At 43.4% G+C, this 27,656-nt stretch overlaps 3 protein-coding genes across 3 annotated transcripts in view; all 3 read right to left on the bottom strand.

The window, feature by feature from the left end:
- Nucleotides 1–15,998, bottom strand: part of LOC123498984 (chloroplastic lipocalin-like) — a 52,289-nt gene extending 36,291 nt beyond the window's left edge. The window contains exon 1 of the mRNA XM_045246619.1: nt 15,667–15,998. Coding sequence (XP_045102554.1) covers nt 15,667–15,816 — 150 coding nt within the window. The 5' untranslated portion in view covers nt 15,817–15,998. The remainder of the gene's footprint in view (nt 1–15,666) is intronic.
- Nucleotides 15,999–24,759: 8,761 nt separating this feature from the next.
- On the bottom strand, nt 24,760–27,650 carry LOC123498979 (low choriolytic enzyme-like). The gene has a single exon (XM_045246605.1). It carries the CDS (start codon nt 26,223–26,225, stop codon nt 25,374–25,376), a length of 852 nt encoding a protein of 283 aa, XP_045102540.1. The 5' UTR covers nt 26,226–27,650; the 3' UTR covers nt 24,760–25,373.
- LOC123498446 (glycerol-3-phosphate phosphatase-like) overlaps nt 27,046–27,656 on the bottom strand; it is a 25,023-nt gene continuing 24,412 nt past the window's right edge. The window contains exons 7-8 of the mRNA XM_045245550.1: nt 27,335–27,630; nt 27,046–27,251 (exon numbers count right to left, since the gene is read on the bottom strand). Coding sequence (XP_045101485.1) covers nt 27,046–27,251; nt 27,335–27,630 — 502 coding nt within the window. The remainder of the gene's footprint in view (nt 27,252–27,334; nt 27,631–27,656) is intronic.

Genomic DNA, 27,656 nt, shown 5'->3' with positions numbered 1-27,656 from the left:
GACTGTATTTATTTGGATTAAAAAAGGCGTTTAATAAAGTGCCACATGCAAGATTACTATGGAAGTTAGAGGACAAGGGTGGCTGAAAAGGAAGCACATTGAGATGGATAGAAAATTATTTGAGGGGGAGAGAAATAAGGATGATAGTTAAAGATATGAGGTCAAAATGGAGGGCAGTAGAAAGCTGAGTGCCACAGGGGTCAGTATTGGCACCAATAGTTTTCCTCATTTATGTTAACGACATGCCAGAAGGAGTGAACAGCTACATAAATCTGTTTACAGATGATACGAAACTGTGCAGAATTATAAAGCAAAAAGAGGATTGTGAAATACTGCAGGAAGACCTAAATAAGATCTGGGAATGGAGTAAAAAGTGGGAAATGGAATTCAATGTGAACAAAAGCCATGTCATGGAAATGGGAGAGAGTGAAAGACGACCAGTGGGAATCTATAAGATGAGAGATGGAGTAGAACTGGAGAAAGTAAAAACGGAAAAGGACTTAGGAGTGACATTCTACTGGTACTGTTCCATTTTCTATTGAGCATTTTATGATATTGTATATAGGACTTGCTAGTTCTTCCCTACATTCTTTCAGTATTCTGCCTGAGACTTCATCTGGTCCCATTGCCTTCTCTTCATCCAGTTCCTTCATTAACTCTTTTATTTCAAGCTTGGTTACTTTAATCTCTTTCATATAGATTGTCTCTCTATTACTGTGTGGCCTCTCAAATTTGGATTCCTTAGTAAAGACTTCCTGGAATTTTTTATTTAATAGTTCTGCCATACTTTTTGTGTCTTCCACCATCCCGTTCTCTCCTTTTAACCTTTCTATTGTTTCTTTTTGTCTAATTTTTCCATTTATGAATCTATAGAACAATTTTGGTTGCTCCTTACATATTTCGACAATGTCCTTTTCAAAGTTCTTTTCCTCTTCCTTCCTCACCTTAACATATTCATTTCTCGCTGCCTTGAAGTTTTCCTTATTTGCTGGATTTCTATTTCTCCTCCACCTTTTCCATGCTCCATCTCTTTTCTCCTTTGACCTTGCATTAAACCAATCTTTCTTTCCTTCTTCTTTAGGTCTATATTTCGGGACATATTCCCTGACTCCCGTTTTGTATATTTCCAAAAATAAGTTATATTTGTCTTGCATTGTCTCTGAGTTTTCCATCTCCTCCCAGTCTACGACTATGTTTTTAAAATAGTTTTTGAGATTCTCAATGTCAGCCTTTCTGTAATTTAATCGGTCTCCTTTGTATGAATCGGCTCTATCTTCCTTTCCTCTTCTATATCTATTTCTAATATTGCATGGTCACTCTTTCCCAATGGGCACTTATATCTTATATCATCATTCATTTGTATACCCTTGTAAAACTAGGTCCAATCTTGCCGGCTCGTCGTTTCCTCTGAATCTTGTGCATTCCTTTACTCTCTGGTCCATCATATTGTCTATCATTAGGTTCAGAATCTTTCTCCCAGGCTTCTTCCCCATACCACTTTCATAATTTTCTCAGTCCACTTCTTTACAGTTGAAATCTCCTACTAGTATCACTTTTCACCTTTCTTTAACGATTCTCATTAGACTTCTTATTGTGTCATCTATCATGTCTTTATATTCTTGATTGGTCCATGAATTTGTTTTTGGTGGCACATATGTTACAATGATTGTTAACTCTTTTTTATTAATATGCATCTTAATATACAATACTTCTGCTTTTCCTTCCCCACATTCCATTTTGTTTATCACTATCTCCTTCCTTAACATAATCATGACTCCTCCTCCTCCTTTACCCCCTCTGTCCCTTCTCCATACATTATACCTATTATCCAAGTCTATTTTGATTGCCTTATTTAGTTTTGTTTCAGCCAGGCATACAATATCTGGATTTTCTTTCTTTATGTAATCTCTTAATTCTAGTTTACTTGATAAAACCCCATCTATGTTCGTATACATCATTTTTAGTCTTTTGCCTTTATCATTTTTAGTTAAACTTGTTCCACTTTTTTCTCTTCCTTCTCATTTATATACCATTTCCTTATCCTGTCTCCTAGAATTCTCCAAAAAATGCCTTCTCCTCTTCTGACCTTTCATTATTCTTTTCCCTTACTGCTGCTGCCAGTTCATTGTATCTCTTCCTTTCTTCCTCATTTCTATTTTTCTTTATATAGATATCCTTGCAGCCTTCTGTTTCTCTAAGTTTTGTTGTTCTATATAATATTTCTTCTGTTGTTGCTTGTGATTTTAGTAGTATTTTAATTGGTCTCGTTTTTCCTTCTTGATATGGTCCCATTCTGTTTATTTCTTCTACTTCCTCTTCCAAGTTCTGCCTATCTTTGTCGTTGAGATTCTTCAGTAGGTCTTTGACTCATTTCATTTCTTTTTTTTTCTCTCTTTTTGGTCTATATTTTATATTTTTTTTCTTTTATTCCAAATACGACTACACTCTTCTGTGTGTGTGTGTGTGTGTGTGTGTGTGTGTGTGTGTGTGTGTGTGTGTGTGTGTGTCTGTGTGTGTGTGTGTGAGTGTATTTACCTAGTTGTAGTTTTACAGGGCCTGGGCTTTATGCTCGTGTGGCCCCATCTCCATATCTACACTTATCTAATCTTACTTTAAAAATATGCACACTCGTTGCAGACACTACTTCTTCATTTAAATTGTTCCGCGTCTCAATACATCTTTGCGGGAAACTATATTTTTTAACATCTCTCAGACATCTTCCTTTTCTCAGCTTTTTACTATGCGATCCTGTGCTTCGAATGTCATGTTCTTCTCTGAGGATCAGTTTCTCATTATCCACTTGGTCCATTCCGTTGATCAATTTATAAACTTGTATCAGATCTCCTCTCTCCCTTCTTTGTTCCAGGGTTGGTAGGTCCATAGCCTCTAGTCTCTCCTCATAATATGTCATCCCTTTAAATTTTGGAATCATTCTTGTAGCCATTTTTTGTAGTCTCTCCAACTTCCTTATGTGTTTCTTTTTATGAGGGGTCCACACTACTCTTGCATATTCCAATCTGGGTCTTATTATAGTACTTATCAATTTCTTCATCATTTCTTTGTGTGTGTGTGTGTGTGTGTGTGTGTGTGTGTGTGTGTGTGTGTGTGTGTGTGTGTGTAATTCACTGTTTGATCTGCTGCAGTCTCTGACGAGACAGCCAGACGTTACCCTACGGAACGAGCTCAGAGCTCATTATTTCCGATCTTCGGATAGGCCTGAGACCAGGCACACACCACACACCGGGACAACAAGGTCACAACTCCTCGATTTACATTCCGTACCTACTCACTGCTAGGTGAACAGGGCTACACGTGAAAGGAGACACACCCAAATATCTCCACCCGGCCGGGAAACCCGGTCCTCTGGCTTTGTGAAGCCAGCGCTCTAACCACTGAACTACCGGGCCGTGTGTGTGTGTGTGTGTGTGTGTGTGTGTGTGTGTGTGTTATTCACCACGGTTGTCTGCGGGTCACCCAGCCATCCTTTCCCCTACGGAAAGAGCTCTGAGCGATCAGCGGGTAGGACTGAGACCACACCACACTCCACACACCAGGAAAGCGAGGCCACAACCCCTCGAGTTACATCCCATACCTATTTTATTGCTAGGTGAACAGGGGCTTCACATTAAGAGGCTTGACCATTTGCCTCGCCGCTTCTCGGGACTCGAACCCGGGCCTTCTCGATTGTGAGTCGAGCGTGCTAACCACTACATCAGGGATTATCAACCTGGGGCGTGCAAACCCTCATGGATTCACAAGAACATTTCCAGAGGTACTTAGATGGCTGATCTAATAATGTCATTTGCTGTATACCATTACATATTGAGTTAGTGTCAGTCACTAAATTAACATTCTGATCAATGTCAGATTATTAGAGGTCCAGGTAGATGGTCATATAACTCAAGGGGTTCTTAATGAGAAAAAGGTTGAGAACCCCTGCACTACACTACGCAGTGTGTGTGTGTGTGTGTGTGTTCAGGAAGAGGCCATCATCACTCCGCGGTGTCTTGCTAGAACTGAGCTGTGCCTTGATGCTGCCCATATACAGTGAGTGAGTGACACTGGCGGCCTGTGACTGTCACTGTCAGGCTGGTGGTGGTATTTAGGCCCATGGACAGACCATCCCACCATGTATTTCTAGTACACCTTTTTACTCATCTTATTTTTATGTTAGAAGGGAAAGCTGGCCAAGGACAATACAAAGAGAAGAAAAAAAAAACTCAGTTGTTAGTCCCCTTACATTATCTTGTATGGAGTCGATGCCCCCCAGCCTATTTCCCTTCGTCGCATGACTCGCCTCATGTTGCGTGCGTCTTTTCTTTTAACCTACGTTGATATAGGCGTCAGCTTGGACTATTGTTAGCTTGTTTGTGAGCTTGTTACTGCAGCAAAGGTTAATGAATTATGTTTTTAATTGATATACATGTTTTCCAGTATCATATGAGGTGTTAGTGAAGATATCCGCAATTTTGATAGTTAATATATGGCAACGCTATAAAAGGATGACTGGTTTACTTTATTGAAAGTCTAAAGGAAGGACAGAAGCAGACAGGGAGTTCAGGAGTGCTGAATTATTGAGGATGCTGTCAACTCTTATACTCAACCCAGTAATCCCCCACCCCACAACACCCATACCCTGGCACCCAACACTCTTGCCATCACCCATCCATCCCAGTTAACATTTCCCTGCTTGTGTGAAAATAGACAGATAAACGTGTAATATGATAGGTTACTAGATAGGTAAATGGACAGATAGATTGGTAAAATAGACAGATAGATAGATGGATAGGTAGGCAGATAAATATATAAATAGATTCGTAGATGGATAAGAAGATAGATGTGCATAAAAAATGTATACATTCCTCTTCTTATTATCAGTTCACTCGTATATTGTGAAAAATACTCGTATATTAAGAATAGAGGCGATATAAATAGAGAATGAAAGAAATATCATAGTCTACCTTTCAAATACCTCGTTTTTATTTTCCCGTATGGACTGCAAAATTTAATACTTGCTGTAAAACTATCGTTTCCATAGCTGGACATGATAATGAAAAGAAAGATGCCACGATAACCAATATATCGATATGTTAAATTTATATAAGTATAGTATCTCATTAATAATAGATTTAGTAATTGATAGTTATCGTAGAGTGACGTAGATATTTTTATAGGTAGTATAGTCAGTCGTGCACTAGCTGCTATCATAAACATAGCTACGGCTACGGGTCATACGACAGTAGTGGCGGTGGTTGCAGTGGTGTGTATAACGTTTTGTCACACACACACACACACACACACACACACACACACACACACACACACACAGCCATACATTCTGAAAAATACACTCATACCGAAAACACTCGTAAGCACTCAAACATCCCCAAATACATCCAGAACATGTGCAAATAATGAGCACAGAGAGAGAGAGAGAGAGAGAGAGACGGGAGAATTCATCTAAGCAATATCTTAGTTTAAAACTGCAATCCGCCTACTATTAGAATCACAAAACACCGTAAAAGTCTATGTATTACTTCACATGAGCCTATCCTAAGTAGTGGAGGTGAGGCCAGTCAGCAGTATTTCAGACGATGACTGTTGAACTTAATTGACCTGATACGCATGTGCCTTATGAGCAGAAATAGATACCGTACATGCATAACGTCAATAACGGCGATAAGGAGCTGAAGGGCCGCGATCATTGGCTGGAGTATTCGATGAGGCGGACCGTCGAGGTTCTCCACTCCTCGGTGACGCCAAAATTATCCCTTTATCTCCTCCGTCCTTGGTCCGATCACCACTCGACCATTCCCGCGCAGAAACGTGATACACGGCTATCATTTCATGCTAGAGGGTTAGATAATACCGGAGCAGTTTGGCAAGACGGTGTGGTATTCTGATGTAATGGTGTTCAGTGTGGTATTTTGATGTAACGGTGCGCGGTGTAGGGTATAACTGCGTAACAAGACTGATGGTAGCTACTAGTGTCATGTTAGCAGATACGGAAATTTGTCCCGTATTCTCATGTGATCAATTTTCAGAGACCACAGAGATGGATGTTGTTCCTTTTTGATGATGAAGGATCCTCGTCAGAATATCAATAGATTGACAGAATCACGAACATTCATCTCCACCTCAGCTGTCCTGCTTCTCTATACGGGCTCGCTGCTTCGGGTGAATCTCCTCAACTTAGTTGTATTATAATACTATAAGCTTCTGCTTTCTGTCTTAAATTTCCTCCACACAGTCGATCCATCTCTTTTTCTGGGGATGATATGAAAATACTTATGAAAAACACAAATATTTCCTATCACGGAATGCAGAAAGAAGTCGAGGGAACCTTGCTGTTAAAAAAAAATAAAAATAAAAAATTGCAAGACGTAATTCACAGCCAGTGGGAGGACCCCCGTGCTTCCTGGAGTCGCCAGAGGCTAAGTCTGCTAGCAAGTATATTTTGGTCATGGACTTTCGTATAATTGACTCGAGACAACAGCAGGTAGAGATCAGCTTCCAGTTTTCACCTTATCAATAGGTTTTTGAGCAGTTTCGATTAACTATTTGTGCGACTTCCAGACTGTGTGAGTAGACAATCGGGCTACCCATATTACAGTTTCGTATACGTGAATAGCATATCATAGCCTAGCAGGAGTTAGCTTGTAGCAATGAAGACTTATTGCCGCGGTGTTCTCGTCTCTACATTCCACAGCTTCCGGAATTACATAGCTGGCTGTCGACCCGTCGGTGTGGTGGTGGTGGTGGGCGGCGGCTGCTGTCACCCAACATATTGTGACATGACAATATCACTGCATCCTCCGCAAGGCTTCGTAAAGTTACATTTAAAGAAAGACAAAGAGCAACTGTTTCTCAGATAGAGTGGTGGATGAGTGGAAGAGACTTGGCAATGAGTTGTTAGTGCCGGGTCAATGAGGAACTTTAAAAAGATTAGACAAACCTATGGACAGGAATGATAGATAGATAGTAATAGGTTGGGATGTTTTTATTACATGAACTGCTACATGTAGAGTTGATGGGCTTGCCTTGTGTTTTTACTTGTTTATTTGTTACTTTTCTGACGTATGATAATATGCTTTCATAGACACAATCTCTGTGAATACGGTATTGGAGAACAAATAATAATAATCTCCTTGGTGTGATAAGGAAATTTTTTTTTTGTTATTGGCGTTGTGAATGATGTAAAGTGCGAACATCCTTACTGGTGACATCTCTCATCTCTCATCACTTCCACCACCATTACTACCATCCTTGTCACTTCACCAAGGCTTCATCTACTTACATAAGACTTTAAGAACATAAGAGAAGCTACTATAATCCCCTAGACCCACACGTGGCAGCGTAACTCGTGTCATGTGACCGTCTGGCCTAATTCATTTACCAAACCTTTACCAAAACTATGTACGTCATTTTCAGTCTGTCTTACAGTGTCTCTGTTATCTGTTATGTAGATTTTCAGCCATTTTTTTCTTGATGTTTTTATTGTTCTTGTTATTTCCTTTACTTTTGGTTCCATCTTCTTCCACCTCCTCCTTCATCTTTCTGATCAGCCCAAAAGAAAAAAAAAACATTCTCTGGTAAACTCTGGTACTCCCTACCTGCTGCTGTATTTCCAACTTCCGCATGGCTTGACTTCATTTAAGAGGGAGGTTTCAAGACATTTATCCCTTTCCTTTGGCTAACTCTCTCGGACCTGTAAGGAGACTGCCGACTAAGTGGGCCTTTTTTTTTTTTTTTTTTTTTTTTTTTTTTTTTTATTTATTTATTTATTTTATTATTTTTTTTTTCTTGGTCAGTTATCCCCTCTTACATAAAAAGAATTCATGGAATGGACTGAGGCGTTATTGCATGTTGAGATACGCGTCTGAAAACCATTCTCCTCACACCACACGCAGGCAGCACTCCACTGCCCCTCCTGCGTTCATCGCCTCCGTGGTGGAAATTTAGCACTCTCCTGCAGTCGATTGTTGAAGATAATCCCATGTCTTAGTTCCCTTATTTTCTTCATGAACATCGTCGCCGCTGCCACCCGCTGCACGTGCTCCAAGTATCACATGTACTCTCGTTTGACACATGTAAATTGACTTATAAAGGTGACGAGAGCGACTGTCACTCTTCATTACCAACAGTGACGTACTGGCTGGCGAAGTGACAGGCAAGGTGGCTGTAGACGAGCTGACTGGCTGTCTAACTGACTGGCTGACTGGTGGGTGATGTGGCTTGTTAGCTGGCTGACGGGGGACCTGTTCATCAATCAGGCTGAATGTCTGCCGGATCTGTGGGATTGTACGCCGGGTGACTAGAGGCTTAATAGAAGATGGGTGAATGTCTTGCTGGGTGGCTGGCTGGCCGAGTGGGCTAGTGAACTGGTTGACTGATGGTGGATGGCTGGCTAGATCGCCAGCTGGATGGATGGCGAGTTATTTGTATTTATAGTTATTTATTCATTTAGTTATGTATTCATTGATTTATTTTATGAAATACGTGACCACTCTTCCTCCTAATTTATCTGCAGCTAGAAATATGCAAGAAAAAAATACTAATGAAGTTTTAAATCAGTTTTCTTTGCTTGATGGTGAAAAAGAAGGATTGTTTTGTGTTCGATTGTTTTTTTATTAATCACTCACTTGCTAGAAATCGTGTCACTCATCTGGCCATCCTCTCGATGAAAATAATAGAAATGAATAGGTAAAATGAATTGGTAGATAAGCAAAATGAAATTAAAAGTCATAATAGTAGTAATAATAAATAAAAAAAAAAATAAATAAATAAGATTAAGTCCAATTAGGTGCAGAAAAAATGTTGCTTAAAGGTTTAAGTTTTTCTCCTTGTTTAAATTTAAGAAATAGCGATGATAATCCATGTTATGTAATCTGTTTCTCTCCCAAAGAGACACATGACGTGTTTCACTTGCCTTGGCGGAGCTCAAGCGTGAACACACACACACACACACACACACACACACACACACACACATCTCGTCGACAGTGGCAGCGCATCGAGTAAAAAAAATTCTATGGGTCAACATTACACATATTTAGGATTATGTATCAATGCCTCTTTCTCTTCTTCTTCTTCTTCATCTTCATCTTCTGTTTTTCTTCATCTTCTTCTTCTTGTTCTTCTTCATCTTCTACTTCTTTTTCTTCCTTGACGTAACTTAGTCCTGTGACAGTCCACGTGCCGCCTCGCTGGTTCGCGGAGAGTGGCGGCCGAGAGGCTGAGTGCAGGCCTGCCATGCCTACCTCCTCTTCAGGTGGTTAAAACAAAAAAGTAACATCTCGCCGCACCGCACTGGTCTTCGGACTCACATATCAATCGTCAATGCGAGTGTTCAGTTTATATTGTCATTGCTGGTTTCTAGTTAGTATCATCATCATCATTACTGTCATTATTATTTCTATATGCGAACAGAAATTACGGAAATAAGTGCAAGGAACTCTCTCTCTCTCTCTCTCTCTCTCTCTCTCTCTCTCTCTCTCTCTCTCTCTCTCTCTCTCTCTCTCTCTCTCTCTCTCTCTCTCTCTTTCCGCCTTTGAATTTTCTCGCATTCTTCCTTCACTGACGTGCGGCGTGATTAAAACACACACACACACACACACACACACACACACACACACACACACACACACACACACACACACACACACACACACACACACACACACACACACACTTTAACGCGCAGATTGGCCTGGTGACGTAAGGAAAGGAAATTTGTCTATGTTGTGGGGTGCTGTTCCCTTGCCTGGTCGTGCAGAGGGCGGCATAGGTAGTATATTACGACTAACGACTATAAGGATGGGCTAGGTATGTACAGTATAACTAACCTCTTCGATACCATGACATGTCTTCATATTGATTCTGGTTATTATTATCTTGTGATCTTATACAGCTTCAGAAACTTGTGTGGGGATTAGAATAGTGAAGACTGGCCATTGATCCTCTGACCTCCATAGACTCTTCCTAATGTCAATAAAATCGTCTAATCATACCTTAAACTCGTGGTAAAAATACATCTTAGTACTGAAGGGGTTAAATGATGAAATGACCCTTCAATTTTTTTTTTTTTTTTTTTTTTTAGTGTATGAATATATAGTTTTATATATTTTTTTTTTTCTTTTGTATCTTACTCTTCTTTATTTCAATAAGATTTTGTCCTCCTTACATATTTTCCTGCGAGTTTTTGTCCGGTGAAATAATGTCAGAGCGGTTTTTGTTTGTTTATTTTATTTTTTTCCGGTGAGATTTTGTCCGGTGAATTAATGTCCGATATGTGTGTGTAATTCACTGTTTGATCTGCTGCAGTCTCTGACGAGACAGCCAGACGTTACCCTAAGGAACGAGCTCAGAGCTCATTATTTCCAATCTTCGGATAGGCCTGAGACCAGGCACACACCACACACCGGGACAACAAGGTCACAACTCCTCGATTTACATCCCGTACCTACTCACTGCTAGGTGAACAGGGGCTACACGTGAAAGGAGACACACCCAAATATCTCCACCCGGCCGGGGAATCGAACCCCGGTCCTCTGGCTTGTGAAGGCAGCGCTCTAACCACTGAGCTACCGGGCGTGTGTGTGTGTGTGTGTGTGGTTCCACTAGTAACCACAGGATGAGGCGTGTGCTGGTGACCGACTAAAGCTTTGGAAATATTTCGTGTCATGGTGAGAGGGAAGAGCGAGACGGAAAAAAATATAAACCTTTGAAGAAAAAAATAATAAAAATAAACAATAAAAGTAAGGCTGGAGTAAAAGTAACTTTTTTTTTTTTTTTTTTTTTTATGGATATTTAGGTCACGGACAAATATATGGTACTTTTTTTTTCATCTTTTTCCTCCTCCTCCTCCTCCTCCTTATTATCATCACGTGCAGCAAACACCCGTCAAAACGTACTTCCTCTCTTAGGCCTGCTTGCTGTCTATTACTGGGGCAAGGTGGAGAAGTAAATAGATGGTGACTACTCTGTGTGTGCGGTGAGCCGGGCTAGGACGGGGACGGGGACGGAGACGCTTGATAGTTGACTGAGCAAGGTCTCTTTTTTAAGTTCCCTTGGCTGCTATGGATGCGGTTAAGCCATGGTGAAATACTGCGATGCAAGTGCAGATTTTTAGCTTCATTTTCAAATATAACGCCACTTGCAAATGAGGGAATGATGCAATATAGTAATTCAAGCGGTTCATTTAGCTTTTTATGCAAGACGAATTTAGGCTAAATGCAACGAAAACAGACGACAAAAATGTGGTAGTCAAAAAAAGTGTTGGCGGTCAGTGTACACGTTTACAGACAGACCATGGCTACTGGAGGGGAAAAAAAAAAAAAAACGATGTCGCCGTATGAAAAGGCCTGATCCGCAAGGCTCATGAGACTGAGCTTCCACAGCTTTGATTCGGACTTGACTGAGTATTCATCGCAAAAATTATTCCAATGGAATGTGTTATGTGTCTTGTTCCTGAAATAATATTGATACGCAACGTTATCATGAAAAACTTGAGGAATACATATAGAAAAGAAAAGATTGGCCGGTATGCTGACGTTAAGGTTTGAAGGTGCAGTGCATTGTGGGAGCCTGGTAGAGAGGGAAGGAAGGTCGCCATGGAGGCAAGAGGAGCTAGGGACCAGCCGGCTCTTGGCTGATGTAGTGATAAAACGTGAGTCTATGTGCAGTTTTACTTTAGAGTATTGCGCTGATGTGCAGTTGTATACCTTACAGTATTGCGCTGATGTGTGTGCGCGTGGTTCAAAGGGGAGCAACGCATCAGCCTCATGGATCACAGGTAACGTGAAATGTAAATAGCAAGGTTACCAGCTCGCCAGATTGTCTGGTTACGCCATTCACCCCTTCAGTACCAGGCCGAGTTAACAAATTCATTCTGGTTACTATTCGGTGATTTTATACAGCTTCAGAAACCTATGTGGGGGCATTGTAATAGTGAAGACTATGGCCATTAAATCCACCTCCATAGATCCTTACTAACGTCAATAAAATGGTCTAATCGTACACAAATCTCAAGGTAAAAATGTCTCCCAGTATTTAAGGGGGTTAAGATTTCACTTATCTCTAGATTTTTTCGTTCTTTTCTTTCTCTTGTTTCCAGAACCATTTACTTTGGTGTGTTATTTTCAGTATGAGAGAGAGAGGGGGGGGGGAGAGAACCGCAACCATTGACTTTTCAGTAACTTTATACGAAAGGGAGTTTAGTTTTTGATGGTTGTATTTGCAAGTTGATTAGTACAGTGTCGTATAGGTGTTAGTGTGCGGTTAAGACGAAGACGTGCTGGTTGTGATGGTCTTTTAATTAATGGACGAACTAGATAATTTTCACGAACTTCACTTGTAACGTGACCTGTAACCGTGTAGCTTCGCCTTACAACCACATCTGATATGTATCTATTTATACATGCATTTAGTGTAATTCACCACGGTCGTCTGCTGGTCACCCAACCAACCTTCCCCATCATGGAGGGTGCTCAGACCTCATAGACCGATCTTCGGGTAGGACTGAGACCACAACACACTCCACATATCGGGACAGCGAGGCCACAGCTCCTTGAGTTACATCCCATACCTATCTGCTGCTAGGTGAACACATTAAGAGGCTTGCCAATTTGCCTCGCCGGTTTCCGGGACTCGAATCCGGACCCTCTCGGTTATGAGCCGAGCGTGCTAACTACAGTAACTTTCACTGTTTGATCTGCTGCAGTCTCTGACGAGACAGCCAGACGTTACCCTACGGAACGAGCTCAGAGCTCATTATTTCCGATCTTCGGATAGGCCTGAGACCAGGCACACACCATACACCGGAACAACAAGGTCACAACTCCTCGATTTACATCCCGTACCTACTCACTGCTAGGTGAACAGGGGCTACACGTGAAAGGAGACACACCCAAATATCTCCAACCGGCCGGAGAATCGAACCCCGGTCCTCTGGCTTGTGAAGCCAGCGCTGTACTACGTGGTGTGTGTGTAATTCACCTCGGTCGCCTACTGGTCACCCAGTGTGTGTGTGTGTAATTTCACCACGGTCGTCTGCTGGTCACCCAGCCAGTCTTCCCCATTACGGAGCGAGCTCAGAGCTCATAGACCTATCTTCGGGTAGGACTAAGACCACAACACACACTCCACACACCGGGAAAGCGAGGCCACAACCCCTCAAGTTCCTTTCCGTACCTATTTACTGCTAGGTGAACAGGGGCTACACATTAAGAAGCTTGACCATTTGCCTCACCGCCCCCGGGACTCGAACCCGGGCCCACTCGATTGTGAGTCGAGCGTGCTAACCACTACACTGTGTGTGTGTGTGTGTGTGTTTCACTGTTTGATCTGCTGCAGTCTCTGACGAGACAGCCTGACGTTACCCTACGGAACGAGCTCAGAGCTCATTATTTCCGATCTTCGGATAGGCCTGAGACCAGGCACACACCACACACCGGGACAACAAGGTGTGTGTGTGTGTAATTCACCTCGGTCGTCTGCTGGTCACCCAGCCAGTCTTCCCTCAGAGCTCATAGACCGATCTTCGGGTAGGACTGGTGGTGCGACGTAGGGCCACGAGGACGTCCCAAGTTTGCTCATTCATTAATCAACATGAAGGAAGGATGAACAGCTTTGTGAGCTGAGACCACAACACACACCGGGAAAGCGAGGCCACAACCCCTCGAGTTACATCCCGTACCTATTTACTGCTAAGTGAACAGGGGCCACACATTAAGAGGTTTGCCCATTTGCCTCACCGCTTACCGGGACTCGAACCCGGGCCTCTCGATTGTGAGTCGAGCGTGCTAACCACTGCACTGTGTGTGTGTGTGTGTGTGTGTGTGTGGAAACCATAAAACCTGTACGTGGTAGTCCCTGAATGATTGACCCTACCTATTTCCATCTATCACCCTCGTCCATATATTTGTCCAGTCTTCTTTTTACAGTTCCTTATTGACTTACAACTAACATCCTGATTACTGCGTTAATTTCTTTCACCAAGCACGAATCTTTACTGTGAAATGTTAAGCCTAAATATATGATAGTGAATTAAGCTATCTCGCTTGCTACGTCTTGTTAAGAATTTGAATTAATCATTTAACACTCGAACACACCCCACGTGGTATGAAATTTTCCTTCCGCTTTCTGTCAAGTGTCGGTGGCCAGGGAAGCGATCGGCCTGGCGGCGGCGGCTTAGCGATGAATGGCTTCTAATCTCAAGTCACTGTTGTTGAGGGGAAAAATTTTCATGTTCACTGAAAACAATTACTTAAAGATAACTTGGTACGATCTGTTACATTTGACCCGCAGACAACCATAGCTTCTCCTTGAGCTTAATGCGATGGGTTAAATGAATCTGCTGTGTATGCTTTCAAGTGACGCTACTAGCAGCAATGTTTGGGGCGTGTGTCATAGCTGTGCATGTGGCGGCCTCGGTGCGTATCTCCGTCTCACTGACCTTTGAGGTGTGTGGTGGTGCGACGTCGGGCCACAAGGACGTCCCAAGTTTGCTCATTCATTAATCAACATGAAGGAAGGATGAACAGCTTTGTGAGCTGAGACCACAACACACAACACACACCGGGAAAGCGAGGTCACAACCCCTCGAGTTACATCCCGTACCTATTTACTGCTAGGTGAACAGGAGCAGCACATTAAGAGGCTTGCCCAATTGCCTCGCCGCTTCCCGGGACTTGAACCCGGGCCCTCTCGATTGTGTGTGTGTGTGTGTGTGTGTGTGTGTGTGTGTGTGTGTGTGTGTGTGTGTGTGTTTCACTGTTTGATCTGTTGCAGTCTCTGACGAGACAGCCAGACGTTATCCTACGGAACGAGCTCAGAGCTCATTATTTCCGATCTTCGGATAGGCCTGAGACCAGGTACACACCACACACCGGGACAAGGTCACAACTCCTCGATTTACATCCCGTACCTCCTCACTGCTAGGTGAACAGGGGCTACACGTGAAAGGAGACACACCCAAATATCTCCACCCGGCCGGGGAATCGAACCCCGGTCCTCTGACTTGTGAAGCCAGCGCTCTAACCACTGTGTGTGTTTCACTGTTTGATCTGCTGCAGTCTCTGACGAGACAGCCAGACGTTACCCTACGGAACGAGCTCAGAGCTCATTATTTCCGATCTTCGGATAGGCCTGAGACCAGGCACACACCACACACCGGGACAACATGGTCACAATTCCTCGATTTACATCCCGTACCTACTCACTGCTAGGTGAACAGGGGCTACACGTGAAAGGAGACACACCCAAATATCTCCACCCGGCCGGGGAATTGAACCCCTGTCCTCTGGCTTGTGAAGCCAGCGCTCTAACCACTGAGCTGTGTGTGTGTGTGTGTGTGTGTGTGTGTGTGTGTGTGTGTGTGTGTGTGTGTGTGTGTGTGTGTGTGTGTCAGACAGACTGAGTGAGACCGTATAACATAGTTATGTTAGAAAGGTAAATAACTTCTGCTTGCAGGAAGAACAAAATGTTGAGTATACATGTAGATAACCATGTGGCGAGAGCCGGTAGAGTTACGGCTAGACGGCCAGATCGTCTGGAGCAGAGCCACGGGGCCTCTTGGCGGCTCACTCACTGCTTTATAAAATCACACATCACTGCATACTATGAAATCACACAAGATAAGATAGGAAAAACTGAGTTTACACTTACCTTCATGGGATCAAAATTTTCTTTAAGAGTGACTTCAGCGCAGTTTCCAAACTCCAGAAAACTTGGAATACCGAACATAGCATGGCAGAGGCTCGCACAGCATGCTGCCGTCACCACCGCCACCGCCCAAACGCGCCACAGCCCCGTCATTTCTTACAGATGGGAACTTGTACGCCTTGAACACTACAAGAAAAGGTGAGCAGTGTTGTGCGGCGGGCAGGAGGGAGTATCGTATGCTGTATCTTGTGTGCGGCAAAGGAAGGCAGAGAGGTAAGGGAATGGAAGGGCAGGGCGCAGTGGTGTAAGCGTCTTGTCCACGCGCCAGCGACCAAAGCACTGTGAGGTCTCGCGTCTCGCTCTTTCGTAAGTCAACTTACCCTTTTTCTTCCTCCTCCTCCTCCTCCTCCTCCTCCTCCTCCTCCTCCTCCTCCATTTTTATTTTCTCTCTTTCTCTCTCTCCTCGGTACATCTGCTCTTACCATTCTATCAAATAGTGTAAACATGCGAGGCTGGCTTTAAGCTTAATAGGCGCTTGGTGGGGACGCACCACCCGCCAGGATGATGTGCCGGATTCATTGGGAAAGTTTTACCTGTGCCAGAACTGGAAGCCTCGATAGTTGGGTATTCCAGGAACAATTCCAGGCATTGCGTCGCGTTGATTCGTGGTGAACGTATACGTTACCTTATCTCGTTCAACTATTGCCACGTGCGATCTCTACTCATGATAAAGAGAACCACCGTTATCTAAGTGGGCCATCTCACCGCCCCCAGTTTTGCACTCCGTTATCAACCTCGAGTACACCTAATACCACTGCCGTTACTTCACTCATTTTTCTGGTCGCTAGGGATGCGCAAGACTCGGAAATTCGAGTAATTGCGAGTTCGAGTCCTGTGACTGTGACGTTTGGTATCAACGGACTTAATACTGGTATATACTGATACCTGGGCATTACACTATCGGGTCCAGTGTCGATTATTAGCTTAGCATGAAAATTATACCAGCCACGTTTGCTCAATAAACCATGCCAGTATCGTCTGTTCAACAAACGATGCTTGCATCGTTTGTTTGTGTGTGCATAAATTCATGGAGCAAGCCAGTCCTGATGTAATCTTATACTTAATGTGCAAGGAAAGCCTGAGGTATTCTAGGAATACTTCAAAAAGGATCAAATATTTCCTTCCATACACCCAACCCGATACGTCAGGTGCGAAGAGCTTTTTTGTTTTTCACTGCTGTGGCCTCTTGCGCTTCATGAAATGGTCTGATGTAAGTCATAGTAACACAGAGGAATTTTAAAAGATACAACTGAAAAGAATGATAGTTATTTAAACGTGTAAGCAGAATCATTATGGCTCAGTAAAATATTTGTCATTCTAGTAAAGAAACAAGCTTCATAGTATCACGTAAGAGTTAGGTCGCGTCGTCATTCACACATTCATAACTTCTCTGCGTTCGTTCCCCTCAAATTACTGCATAGCCTTCCTCCATTCTCTGCGTTCGTTTCCCTCATAAATTACTGCATAGCCTTCCTCCAGACATAATTCATGTATCTAACACTTTCTCCTTTGTGAATACACGCCACTCAAGGTCTTCCTGTAAGCTTTGCACCGCACATCACATCTACTTAACTTCATTCTTCCACCGGTCTCAACCTCAACTCTACTGTATACCAGCAAGCAGCGGTGTCTTATCAGCAAACAAAAGCTAAATCAGACTCCACACTCCTCCATCATCAATATTAACCAAACCGAAAACTTTCCTTCTACGTTTGCATTAATTTTTCAAACCATCGTAACACTCCTTGCATTTTTCCTGGCAATTCCTTATATATATATATATATATATATATATATATATATATATATATATATATATATATATATATATATATATATATATATATATATATATATATATATATATATATATATATATATATATATATATATATATATATATATATATATATATATATATATATATATATATATATATATATATATATATATATATATATATATATATATATATATATATATATATATATATATATATATATATATATATATATATATATATATATATATATATATATATATATATATATATATATATATATACAGTACTTGTCTATCTATTTATATGTATTGCCCCACCCTTGTTCCTTAGTTCCAATGTAATTTTCTTCTCATCCTCCTCCTCCTCCTCCTCCTCCTCCTCCTCCTCCTCCTCCTCCTCCTCCTCCTCCTCCTCCTCCTCCTCCTCCTCCTCCTCCTCCTCCTCCTCCTCCTCCTCCTCCTCCTCCTCCTCCCCTCTTCCTCCTCCTCCTCCTCTCTCCTCCCTCTTCCTCCTCCTCCTCCTCCTCTCTCCTCCCTCTTCCTCCTCCTCCTCCTCTCTCCTCCCTCTTCCTCCTCCTCCTCCTCCTCCTCTCTCCTCCCTCTTCCTCCTCCTCCTCCTCCTCTCTCCTCCCTCTTCTTCCTCTTCCTTCTCCTTCTCCCCCTTCTTTCCCTCCTCGTCCACCCTGCTCTCATTGTTCCACGTTTGAGTTCCAAACAATGCAGTCATAAAACTACACCCTTGTAGAACTTTTCTATTTGTTTAACCTATGCTATTTAGATCTTAACATTATATTTAGTCTTTCCTCATCTCTCTTGCTCACTTCACCGCCAATGTCCATCCCTTCACTCTCAGCAACAGCTGACAATCATTGAAATCATTCACGCAACCAATGCAATCTTACCAGCAAACAACACGTGATTCTGACTCCATTCCTAGCACCAGTCAAAACCTAACATGCAACTAACTTTTATCATTTTACTTCGCTCGTTCAGGACTTCCTCCTTTCACTCCTTCACCAACTGTCATTGTGATAGATAGATTGACAGATATAGACATAGCGTAGATATAAAGATGAATACAATAGATATATAGATAGATATAGGGACAGCTGAATATAAGGATGGACAAATCTTTATATTATATGAGAGAGAGAGAGAGAGAGAGAGAGAGAGAGAGAGAGAGAGAGAGAGAGAGAGAGAGAGAGAGAATAGCATAATTGTGTGTGGTATTTCGTATCGGGACGTACTGTGCGTCAATATGACACTCACGTGACCATGACACCTCACAACATTCAGCAGGAGTACACTTTTCCTCACATGCTTTTTTTTTTTTTTTTTTTTTTAACCATGTGGGCTTTTCACGAGAATCTATGGACTAAAGGGGATACTTTTTGAGGTACCTCCTATCTCAAAGCCCACCCGCTAGGAAATCGTTGAGGAAGCCCAACCTACACTCGGACCGTGGACAGGATTCGAACCCGTGCGCTTGGCGACCCATCGGACCCCAAAGCACGCATGGTTCCACTGTACCACACACACACACACACGTGTAGTGTAGTGGTTAGCACATACAGCTCACAACCGAGAAGGGCTGGGCTCGAGTTCTTGGCGCGGCAGGGCAAATGGCGAGTCTCTTAATGCGTAGCTCCTGCTCACTTCGCAGCAAGTAGGTACGGGATGTGATTCGACGGGTTGTGGCCTCGCTGTCCCAGTATGTGGAGTGTGGTGTGGTCTTTGATCTATACCCGAAGATCGGTCTATGACAGTGGTTCCCAACCTTTTCCTGAATGAGTACCACTTGGAGGTCCCGTACACCTAGCTCCAGAAAATTTCAATTCCATCAAATACCATTTTATTCACGAGTAGAACATACAAATGAACTAACAAGGGACAACTCATTTTAATAATGAGAAGGATGCATCTGTTTCTTCTCCACCAGCTGATCGATGCCAGATTATCTTGTTTAAGGCAATATTTTTTTTCTGAGAAGTTAATTGGTTTAACTAGAAATCGCATATGATCGCGAAAATACTCATATACCACCTGGAAGGCCTTCACATATCACTAGTGTTAACCACTAGTCTATGAGCTCTAAGCTCTTTCCGTAATGGCGAAGGCTGGCTGAGTGACCAGCAAGCGACCGTGGTGAATTACACACGCACACACACACACACACACACACACACACACACACACACACACACACACACACACACACACACACACACACACACACACACACTTAAACAAGATCTGGAAATGGAGTAAAAGATGGGAGATGGGATTCAATGTGGACAAAAGCCATGTCATGGAAATGGGAAAAAGTGAAAGACGACCAGTGGGAATCTATAAGATGGGAGATGGAGTAGAACTAGAAAAAGTAAAAAAGGAAAAGGACTTGGGAGTGACGATGGAAAAAAACAATCAACCGGTAAACCACATTGATAGAATTTTCAGAGAGACATATAATTTGCTAAGGAATATTGGATTAGCATTTCACTACATGGACAAAGAAATTATGAAGAAATTGACAAGTACTAAAATAAGACCTAGATTGGAATAAGCAGGAGTTATGTGGACCCCCCTATAAAAAAGAAACGCATAAGGAAATTGTAGAGACTACAAAAATGGCTACAAGAATGGTTCCAAAATTTAAAGGGATGACATATGAGGAGAGACTAAAAGCTATGGATCTACCAACCCTGGAACAGAGAAGAGAGAGAGGGGATCTGATACAAATTTATAAATGGATTAACGGAATCGATCAAGTGGTTAATGAGAAACTATTCCTGAGAGAAGAATATGACATTAGAAGCACAAGATCGCATAGTAAGAAACTGAGGAAGGGAAGATGTCTGAGAGATGTTAAGAAATAGTTTCCCGCAAAGATGTGTTGAGACTTGGAACAGTTTGAGTGAGGAAGTGGTGTCAGCAACGAGTGTGCATAGTTTCAAAGAGAAATTGGATAAGTGTAAATATGGAGACGGGGCCACACGAGCATAAAGCCCAGGCCCTGTAAAACTACAACTAGGTAAATACATCGCGTAGTGTAGTGGTTAGCACGCTCGACTCACAATCGAGAGGGTCGGGTTCGAGTCCCGGGGCGGCGAGACAAATGGGCAAGCCTCTTAATGTGTGGCCCCTGTTCACCTAGCAGTAAACAGGTACGGGATGTAACTCGAGGGGTTGTGGCCTCGCTTTCCCGGTGTGTCGAATGTGTTGTGGTCTCAGTCCTACCCGAAGATCGGTCTATGAGCTCTGATCTTGCTCCGTAATGGGGAAGACTGGCTGGGTGACCAGCAGACGACCGAGGTGAATTACACACACACACACACACACACACACACACACACACACACACACACACACACACACACACACACACAAATTCATTGGGCGTTATTACATACGTCACTCGGCCGCCGCTCGGCTTCCCCCTCCTCAGTGACGCAACAATGAGGCAGTGGCGGGGCGGGGAAGAAGGGAAGAGGGAGGAGGAGAAGGGAGGACAGGTGTCTTAGCACAGAGGACACGAGATAGAGAGGCAAACTAAGGTAAGGTGAGAGGAGAGAGAGGAGGGCTAAGGAAATGGAAAGGGAGAAGAGGTGGAGAGGAGACATGAACTGTCAGGCAGAACATTATGGAAAAGGTTTAGATGACCTATAATTGACAAGTTGACCTTTCTGTGCCGCGTCCATTCATTAACAGTTTTGTTACCTGCGCCATGCATCAGTAATGTGATGCCCTCCATGGTGCAGTCAGTGAGTCAGTCATCAGGTGTACTATGTAGTTTTCCTCTACACTTCATTGCACCGTTGCCTTATCTATCTCGCTGGACACTCACCCACCTCCCATACTATTGAGGTGAAGATCAAAAAATGATTGAAAGAAAAATGTTGATTGCGCTATAGACAAGCTGCTATCACGTGGACGTTGCATTGAGAGCGAACTTCTTGAGTGGAACAGCTGCACTGAGTTTATTATTACGCAGACACAGCATGCAACCCATTAGTGTCGCTAACAGTTCCGCTGAGCCGTACGCAGCGCAGGTTCACGGTGTCCACATGTCAACACGAGAGTGAAGCGTAGTATCACTGAGACTCACGCCGAAGAACATTGGGCGCTGCCAGTTTCTGAAAAGAATCCTATAAGAAAGAAAAAAATAGATATGAGAAAATGTACATGACAGAAAAGGAGGGTATATAATGTGTCTCACGTAATTTCCCAATTGAGACAAGTAAATTTGTCGGAGTAGATGGAATAACTATTGTTATTATTACTATTATTATTGTTATTATTATTATTATTATTGTTATTATTATTATTGTTTTTGTTAGCATTATTATTATTACTGTTATTCATCATCATCATCATCATCATCATTGCTGATGTTGGTGTGTCGTGGGTGTAGTGCCAATATGCCTTTGCTCGGAGGGTTGGATGATTGGCCCAGCCCGTGGAGGTACTGACATGACCCTCTTGGGAATTATGGCGGGCCACAATGGTCTCTGTACTAACAGCGTGTGAGTGACCTATGACCTCAACCTTGGCACTAAAATTACTTGTCTCCGTCTAACTTAGATTCAGAATCCCTGTTCTAAGTCTATCGTTCGCCTCGTTGTGTTTCTCGGTGCCATTTGTAATACTTGTGATTCTCTCTCTGTATCAGCAAAACGGCATCTTTTTGTCCCTCTTCCCCCTTCCTGTTCCACCAGCTTGTTTTATTTGTAACATAATGAGAGGGACTCCTAGCAAGGCTTCACCTCTACATCCCTTCCTTCCTCTCCTCTTCTTTCTATTTGCTCATAGAAGCCCTAAACACACTTAAGAATGGCTTATATGGTAGCCCTGCCTTGGGGAGACGCCTTGACTTTGTGGCGAGGCTTGTGCGTGTGCCGCGACACTACCTCCCTCCCTGGCAGTCTGCCTCACTCCCCACGTCAGGAGGCGGTGTCCCTCTCCCTTGTGGACCAAACGCCTCACTAGCAGATAATAATGCAACCTCGTTGTTGTGGCACAAAGTTAAATAAACAAGTGAATAAATACAAACAGATTAGTTAGTTTATTGGGAATCTAAGAAGATTTTCGAGAGAGAGAGAGAGAGAGAGAGAGAGAAAGGGGGGGAGTGAAGCTCACCTGCCTTGCATCTTCAATTATAGAAAGAGCTGCATCATGGAGGCTCAGTCTCCGTCAGGTCGCTAAGCTGCTATGACCCAACAAATGTGTCCCTCGAGGCGGATTTATATCATAAAAAGGGTGAAGGAGGCTGCAAAATCTGGCGCGACTGTCATTGGCTGTTGACTGCATGTCTAAGGAAGGTCGGCCAGCGGCCAGCCAGTCACCATGAATTGGAGCAACTCTGCTGACACAACCGAGGCCAAACCGAGCACAACACCACTGATGAAAAATATACAGAGCTCCACCGCGCCAGCCTCGTCCATACTGTGCTCGATCCCCTCTGTCCTGACTGTACTGGTGTCAACCACGCCAGCCTTTACTGAAGCTATACGTACATTGTATACTGATCGCCTTCCATGCAGTCCTAGCAGACACAGGGAACTTTTCAGCGGCAGAGTTCCTCCCGTGTGTATGAGAGAGAGAGAGAGAGAGAGAGAGAGAGAGAGAGAGAGTAAATAAAAGGTATAGATAGTGCAGAATGTAGATATGTAGATTTTTTTTTTTTTTTTTCATGTATTGGTGGTCAGTGTTGTTGATTAAATTCTCAAACACTTTATCCATTCAGTTGTAACTTTGACGGAAAACGAAGCAACACGCACACAGACAGACAAGTCTACGAAGTGTTCCCAGTTATCGATCTGAATACTCGCAGAACGTCGGGTTTTCATCTGTAGAGTTCCGGTGCTACATTGTTGCTATCAACACATGCTACGTAAGCCGCAGTTGGAAAAGTCTTTGGTTTGCCTTGCTGAGCCCCAGCGGTAAAATTTGCCAGAATTCATTATATTATTAATATGTGAACACTTTGCCGGTGTCCGCTGTTATTTTCAGTTAACTTTGGCCCCGTCCCTGAACCATGCATAGTTACAGTCTGTATAGGTTTTGTCAAGCACAGAGGGTCTTGCCTCGTACCATGTTGAATAGATAGTTAGTAGTAGGCCTACGTGCTACTACCGTCAGTGTTCCTATCCGCCCCGCCCCGCCCCGCCACACCACACCACACCACGCCACGTGCCGCTTGCCATGTGTCGCTGTCAATGGTGATGGCAAATATTGTGACACAGTTAAAATAAAATTCCTGAAATATTTTAAGTACTTAACATCTGTTCAAGACACATTGCGTCACACTCAGCTGAGGAAATAGTCATCATGATGAGCATTACTAAAAATAAGAGAGAGAGAGAGAGAGAGAGAGAGAGAGAGAGAGAGAGAGAGAGACTTGGTACGCCCGAGTCGGGAGTGCCTTGAGTTGTTCTGTGAGAGGTTGGTGGGGTTATGGGGTTATGAAACGGGCAGGCGACAGGGGGGGAGGGCGTTTAAGGAGGACGTGGAATGGCGGCTGATTCTCTCTTATAACGCGACGTAAAAAGACAACGTAGCGGGCGTGTAAAAGACCACGAAGTGTTCTGACACCCCTACCTTCCTTCCCTCCCTCTCACTCCAAGCTCGCCATGTCCGCCTTTCTCCCTCCTACCCTCCCTCCCTCCTTCCTCCCTCCTCCCGACTCTCCAGTTACAGTGTATGATAGGCTTATCTCAAGGTACTAATCAACTCAATGGACCGCCTATTGCTCCGTCCTTATCCTATATGCAGTGTATATGTGTGCGTGCGTGTGCGTGCTCGCGCCTCCTTCTGTGTGCATAGTATCTGCTGCGTGTCCTTTGCTGCCGATCAGTGGAAGTGCAGCGTCACTAGGCGGGGCGGGCATTTGGACTTGTGGAGGGCAGCAGAATCGACTGGGTGTTACTTTTCATCAGTTACTTCACGACACTCACATTGTTAACTGGCTGCTCAGGGACCGTGTTGAAGGAAGGGTACTCAGGCTGGCCGCTCACTTCTTGCCTCCTTTCTTGGCTCTGTCCTGTTGTCTCCTCTCACCCATAATCACCACTAACAAACCTGTGCTTTCAGATTTGAATATGAGTGTATATATGTAAATATACGCATTGCGCGCACGCACGCGCACACACACACACACACACACACACACACACACACACACACACACACTAGGTATACTTATATATCAGCATCATAGCGTCATCAAATTAATTTCACGTTGGATTTTTTTTTTTTTTTTTTTTTTTTTTTTGCTGAATCAATATTTTTTCCAATCAAGAAAATTCAGATGATCATATTTACTCGTCTTCGAAAGTTCAGCTTTGGTTTTTATATATTTTGAGTCACTTTATGAGACCTTTTTTTTCTTTTCCGATATTTTATAAATGTGACATACATTAAGATGAAAGATTGAATGTTATCATGACAGCAGCTTCGTGTCTTAGTCAAGAAACATCAGCAAGTAATATTGTGAATGTGAAAATTGTTCCCAAAACGCAAAACCACAAATTTTCAATACACGTAAGTCACGATTACCAGCTCTCTCTCTCTCTCTCTCTCTCTCTCTCTCTCTCTCTCTCTCTCTCTCTCTCTCTCTCTTGGGTGTGTGTGTGTGTGTGTAGATGGTAAGCCTATTGGCATGTGGTTAATGCTGGTTTTAGCAATCAGTTATGCCGGTGGCGTGCCTTACAATAATGTCATGTCAAAGCAGAGAAAACACATTTTTACTATCGTTATGTTTATTTTTAAGGAAAAAAAAATATGCAAACACCACATTGCAATAAAAAAAATATTCATAAGTATGCAACTTGCACTACAGAAATTTAACTCAAACATCCCTGACTGGCTCCTCAGATTTCTTTGTCCGAGGTGTGGGAGTGAGAGACCTCGAGGTTGAGTGTTGCAGCATGCCAGACGAGGTAGGTCTTGGCTCCAGGCAGATCATCACCCAGGTAGTGGTTCCAACACTCATAAAGGCGATTCACGCGGGCTACATCAGTCCTTGAAGGTGCATCCCTCTGGCCCACGAGCCCCGTGTACTCATGAGGTCGTTGCAGCACCATGCTTGGTCGTTCTTGATCCATTGTAAACACTTTGAGACCGTAATGAAGCAAGCTCCCAAAGTCGTATGGAAGCCCGAACGTTACGAGACCAGGGCTACTCTTCATCCACGGTGGCACAGCAAAGTTCTTATGTTTATCCTTATGGATGTTGGTCCAAACCACTCGCACGTACTGATCACGGTCTGGGCGCGTATGCTCATGAAAGAGACCGGCTACGTGTAGCAGTTCATGTAGTACGATGCCCCTCTTTAAGAAGCATGAAGCGCCCAGGAATAACTTCTGATACTCTCCCACTCCCACATACCCAACGAGGCTGCCACAACCTGTCGAAGACACCACCAGCACGCGGTACTGGTGTTGCGTCGCATTGACGAACCTTAGGCACGTGAGGTTGTTAAGGTGATGCATGGCTGCGTATAGGTCATGCACGTTGGAAGAGGTGAGGACTCCTTCCGACACTTCCACAGGCACCGTGGCGTTGGGCCAACGCAGAGCGCGGAACATCTCGGCGGCAGTGGTGGTAGTGATGGTCATCTTGGCGTTCCCCTGTAACGTTGTTATTGTGACCAACACCAAGTTAACCTGGCCCCACCAGTGCATTCCACTCCCTATTACTTTGAACTCATGACTGATCGGCATTCCTGTGTCTCTGTGAAGAACTGTGGTGACTATGGAATTGCGAGAGACTGCACCGACGGGAGATTGTAGAGAAAATTGTGGTTTCTATGTGATGTTGATAGTGGATGTACCGTATCTTTATAGAACATTACAATACTTGAATACTTACTAGACACTATGTCTATGTTCTATAATGTGATCACAAACACCCTCTTGTGTGATTTTTTTTTTTTTTTTTTTTTCGGCCTCGAAACACATTTTACAGGTCTAACTTGCCTACTGAGCATTGGAGCGGCGCAGCATTTTATGCTAAAAAGAGAATGTGGTAATCGCATCAACTACTTCATGATAAATAACTTCACATCCAAACATTACGTTCGTATTTATTATATGGGAAATAATTGTTTCTTAGTATCAAACTTGTATACGTAGCTTCATTCGTATATAAATACGCCTATATGGAAGCGGCCACCCAAGATAGCCTAGCCGTAAGTAATCTCGTAAGTTTCCGATCTTTCATAGCTCATAACTTGATCTCAACATGAAAATGGGTCAATGTCAGTTGCAACCCAGACCAGCAAGGCTTGCCTCAAGCCTAATGTGGCTAGAATCTTGACTGAAATTTAGTTTTATAACTTTGTGTTTTGTCGAATATTTGTCATAGTATTACATTAACATGATGATCTTGTCATAATACTTATTTCCATATCTACCAGTCCTACTTTGAATATTTTATTGTTTAAAATTTCTCTTCATTTTTTTCCCTACATCCTATGTAGTCTGACACATTAATATTGCAAACTTATTATTCTTTTCCCACATGTACTAATTATGTTCCAGCCTAGTGGTTTATGGTTTGTACCATGGCGGGTATCGCGCAGTTTTGATAGCGGTCGGTGCGAGGGGCCCTTATGGGCATGACGACATTGTTGTGACGTGTGGTGTGGACAGGGCAAGGGTGGCAGGGGAGCAGGTGGCGAAACCACAGGTGACATAGTAGACTTATGCCTAGTTTCTTCAGGGCCTCTCGGTGTTTGATTAGACAGTCTGGAAAGATTCAGAGTGGTCAGGGCGTGGTCATAATTAGTGAAGGCAGGGCCAAAGATGATCCTGCATACCCTTTTTTGTACATCCTCTAGCTGCTGCCGTTGAGTGGCGGTGATCGAGACCGGAGGACCAGGCTGGTGAGGCATACATGAATCTTGGCAGAATAAAGGTTAGGTATGCCCCTTTTAACTTCACTGCTGGTGTGCCCAGCGATTTGAGTCTGCGTAGCATGTAAAGTCTGTAGGCTGCCACCCTAACTGTGGCAGTGATATGCTGCTTCCATGTCAGCTGGTCGTCCACTGTGATCCCAAGCGGCTTGACTGACCGCACCACTTGGAGGGGATGAGGGCCCGAGGTGAGCTGGGGTAGGGGACTGCCACTGATGAGGTGCAGACATGCATTACC

The sequence above is a fragment of the Portunus trituberculatus genome, chromosome 48 (assembly GCF_017591435.1).
Source record: "Portunus trituberculatus isolate SZX2019 chromosome 48, ASM1759143v1, whole genome shotgun sequence".
NCBI classification, from domain to species: Eukaryota; Metazoa; Arthropoda; class Malacostraca; order Decapoda; family Portunidae; genus Portunus; species Portunus trituberculatus.
Note: the sequence above shows the minus strand (reverse complement) of the source record. Positions and strands in the feature narration are given on the sequence as shown.

Coding starts and splice junctions, on each gene's coding strand:
- LOC123498979 (XM_045246605.1), bottom strand. CDS start 26,225: ATGCCGATCAGTCATGAGTTCAAAGTAATAGGGAGTGGAATGCACTGG.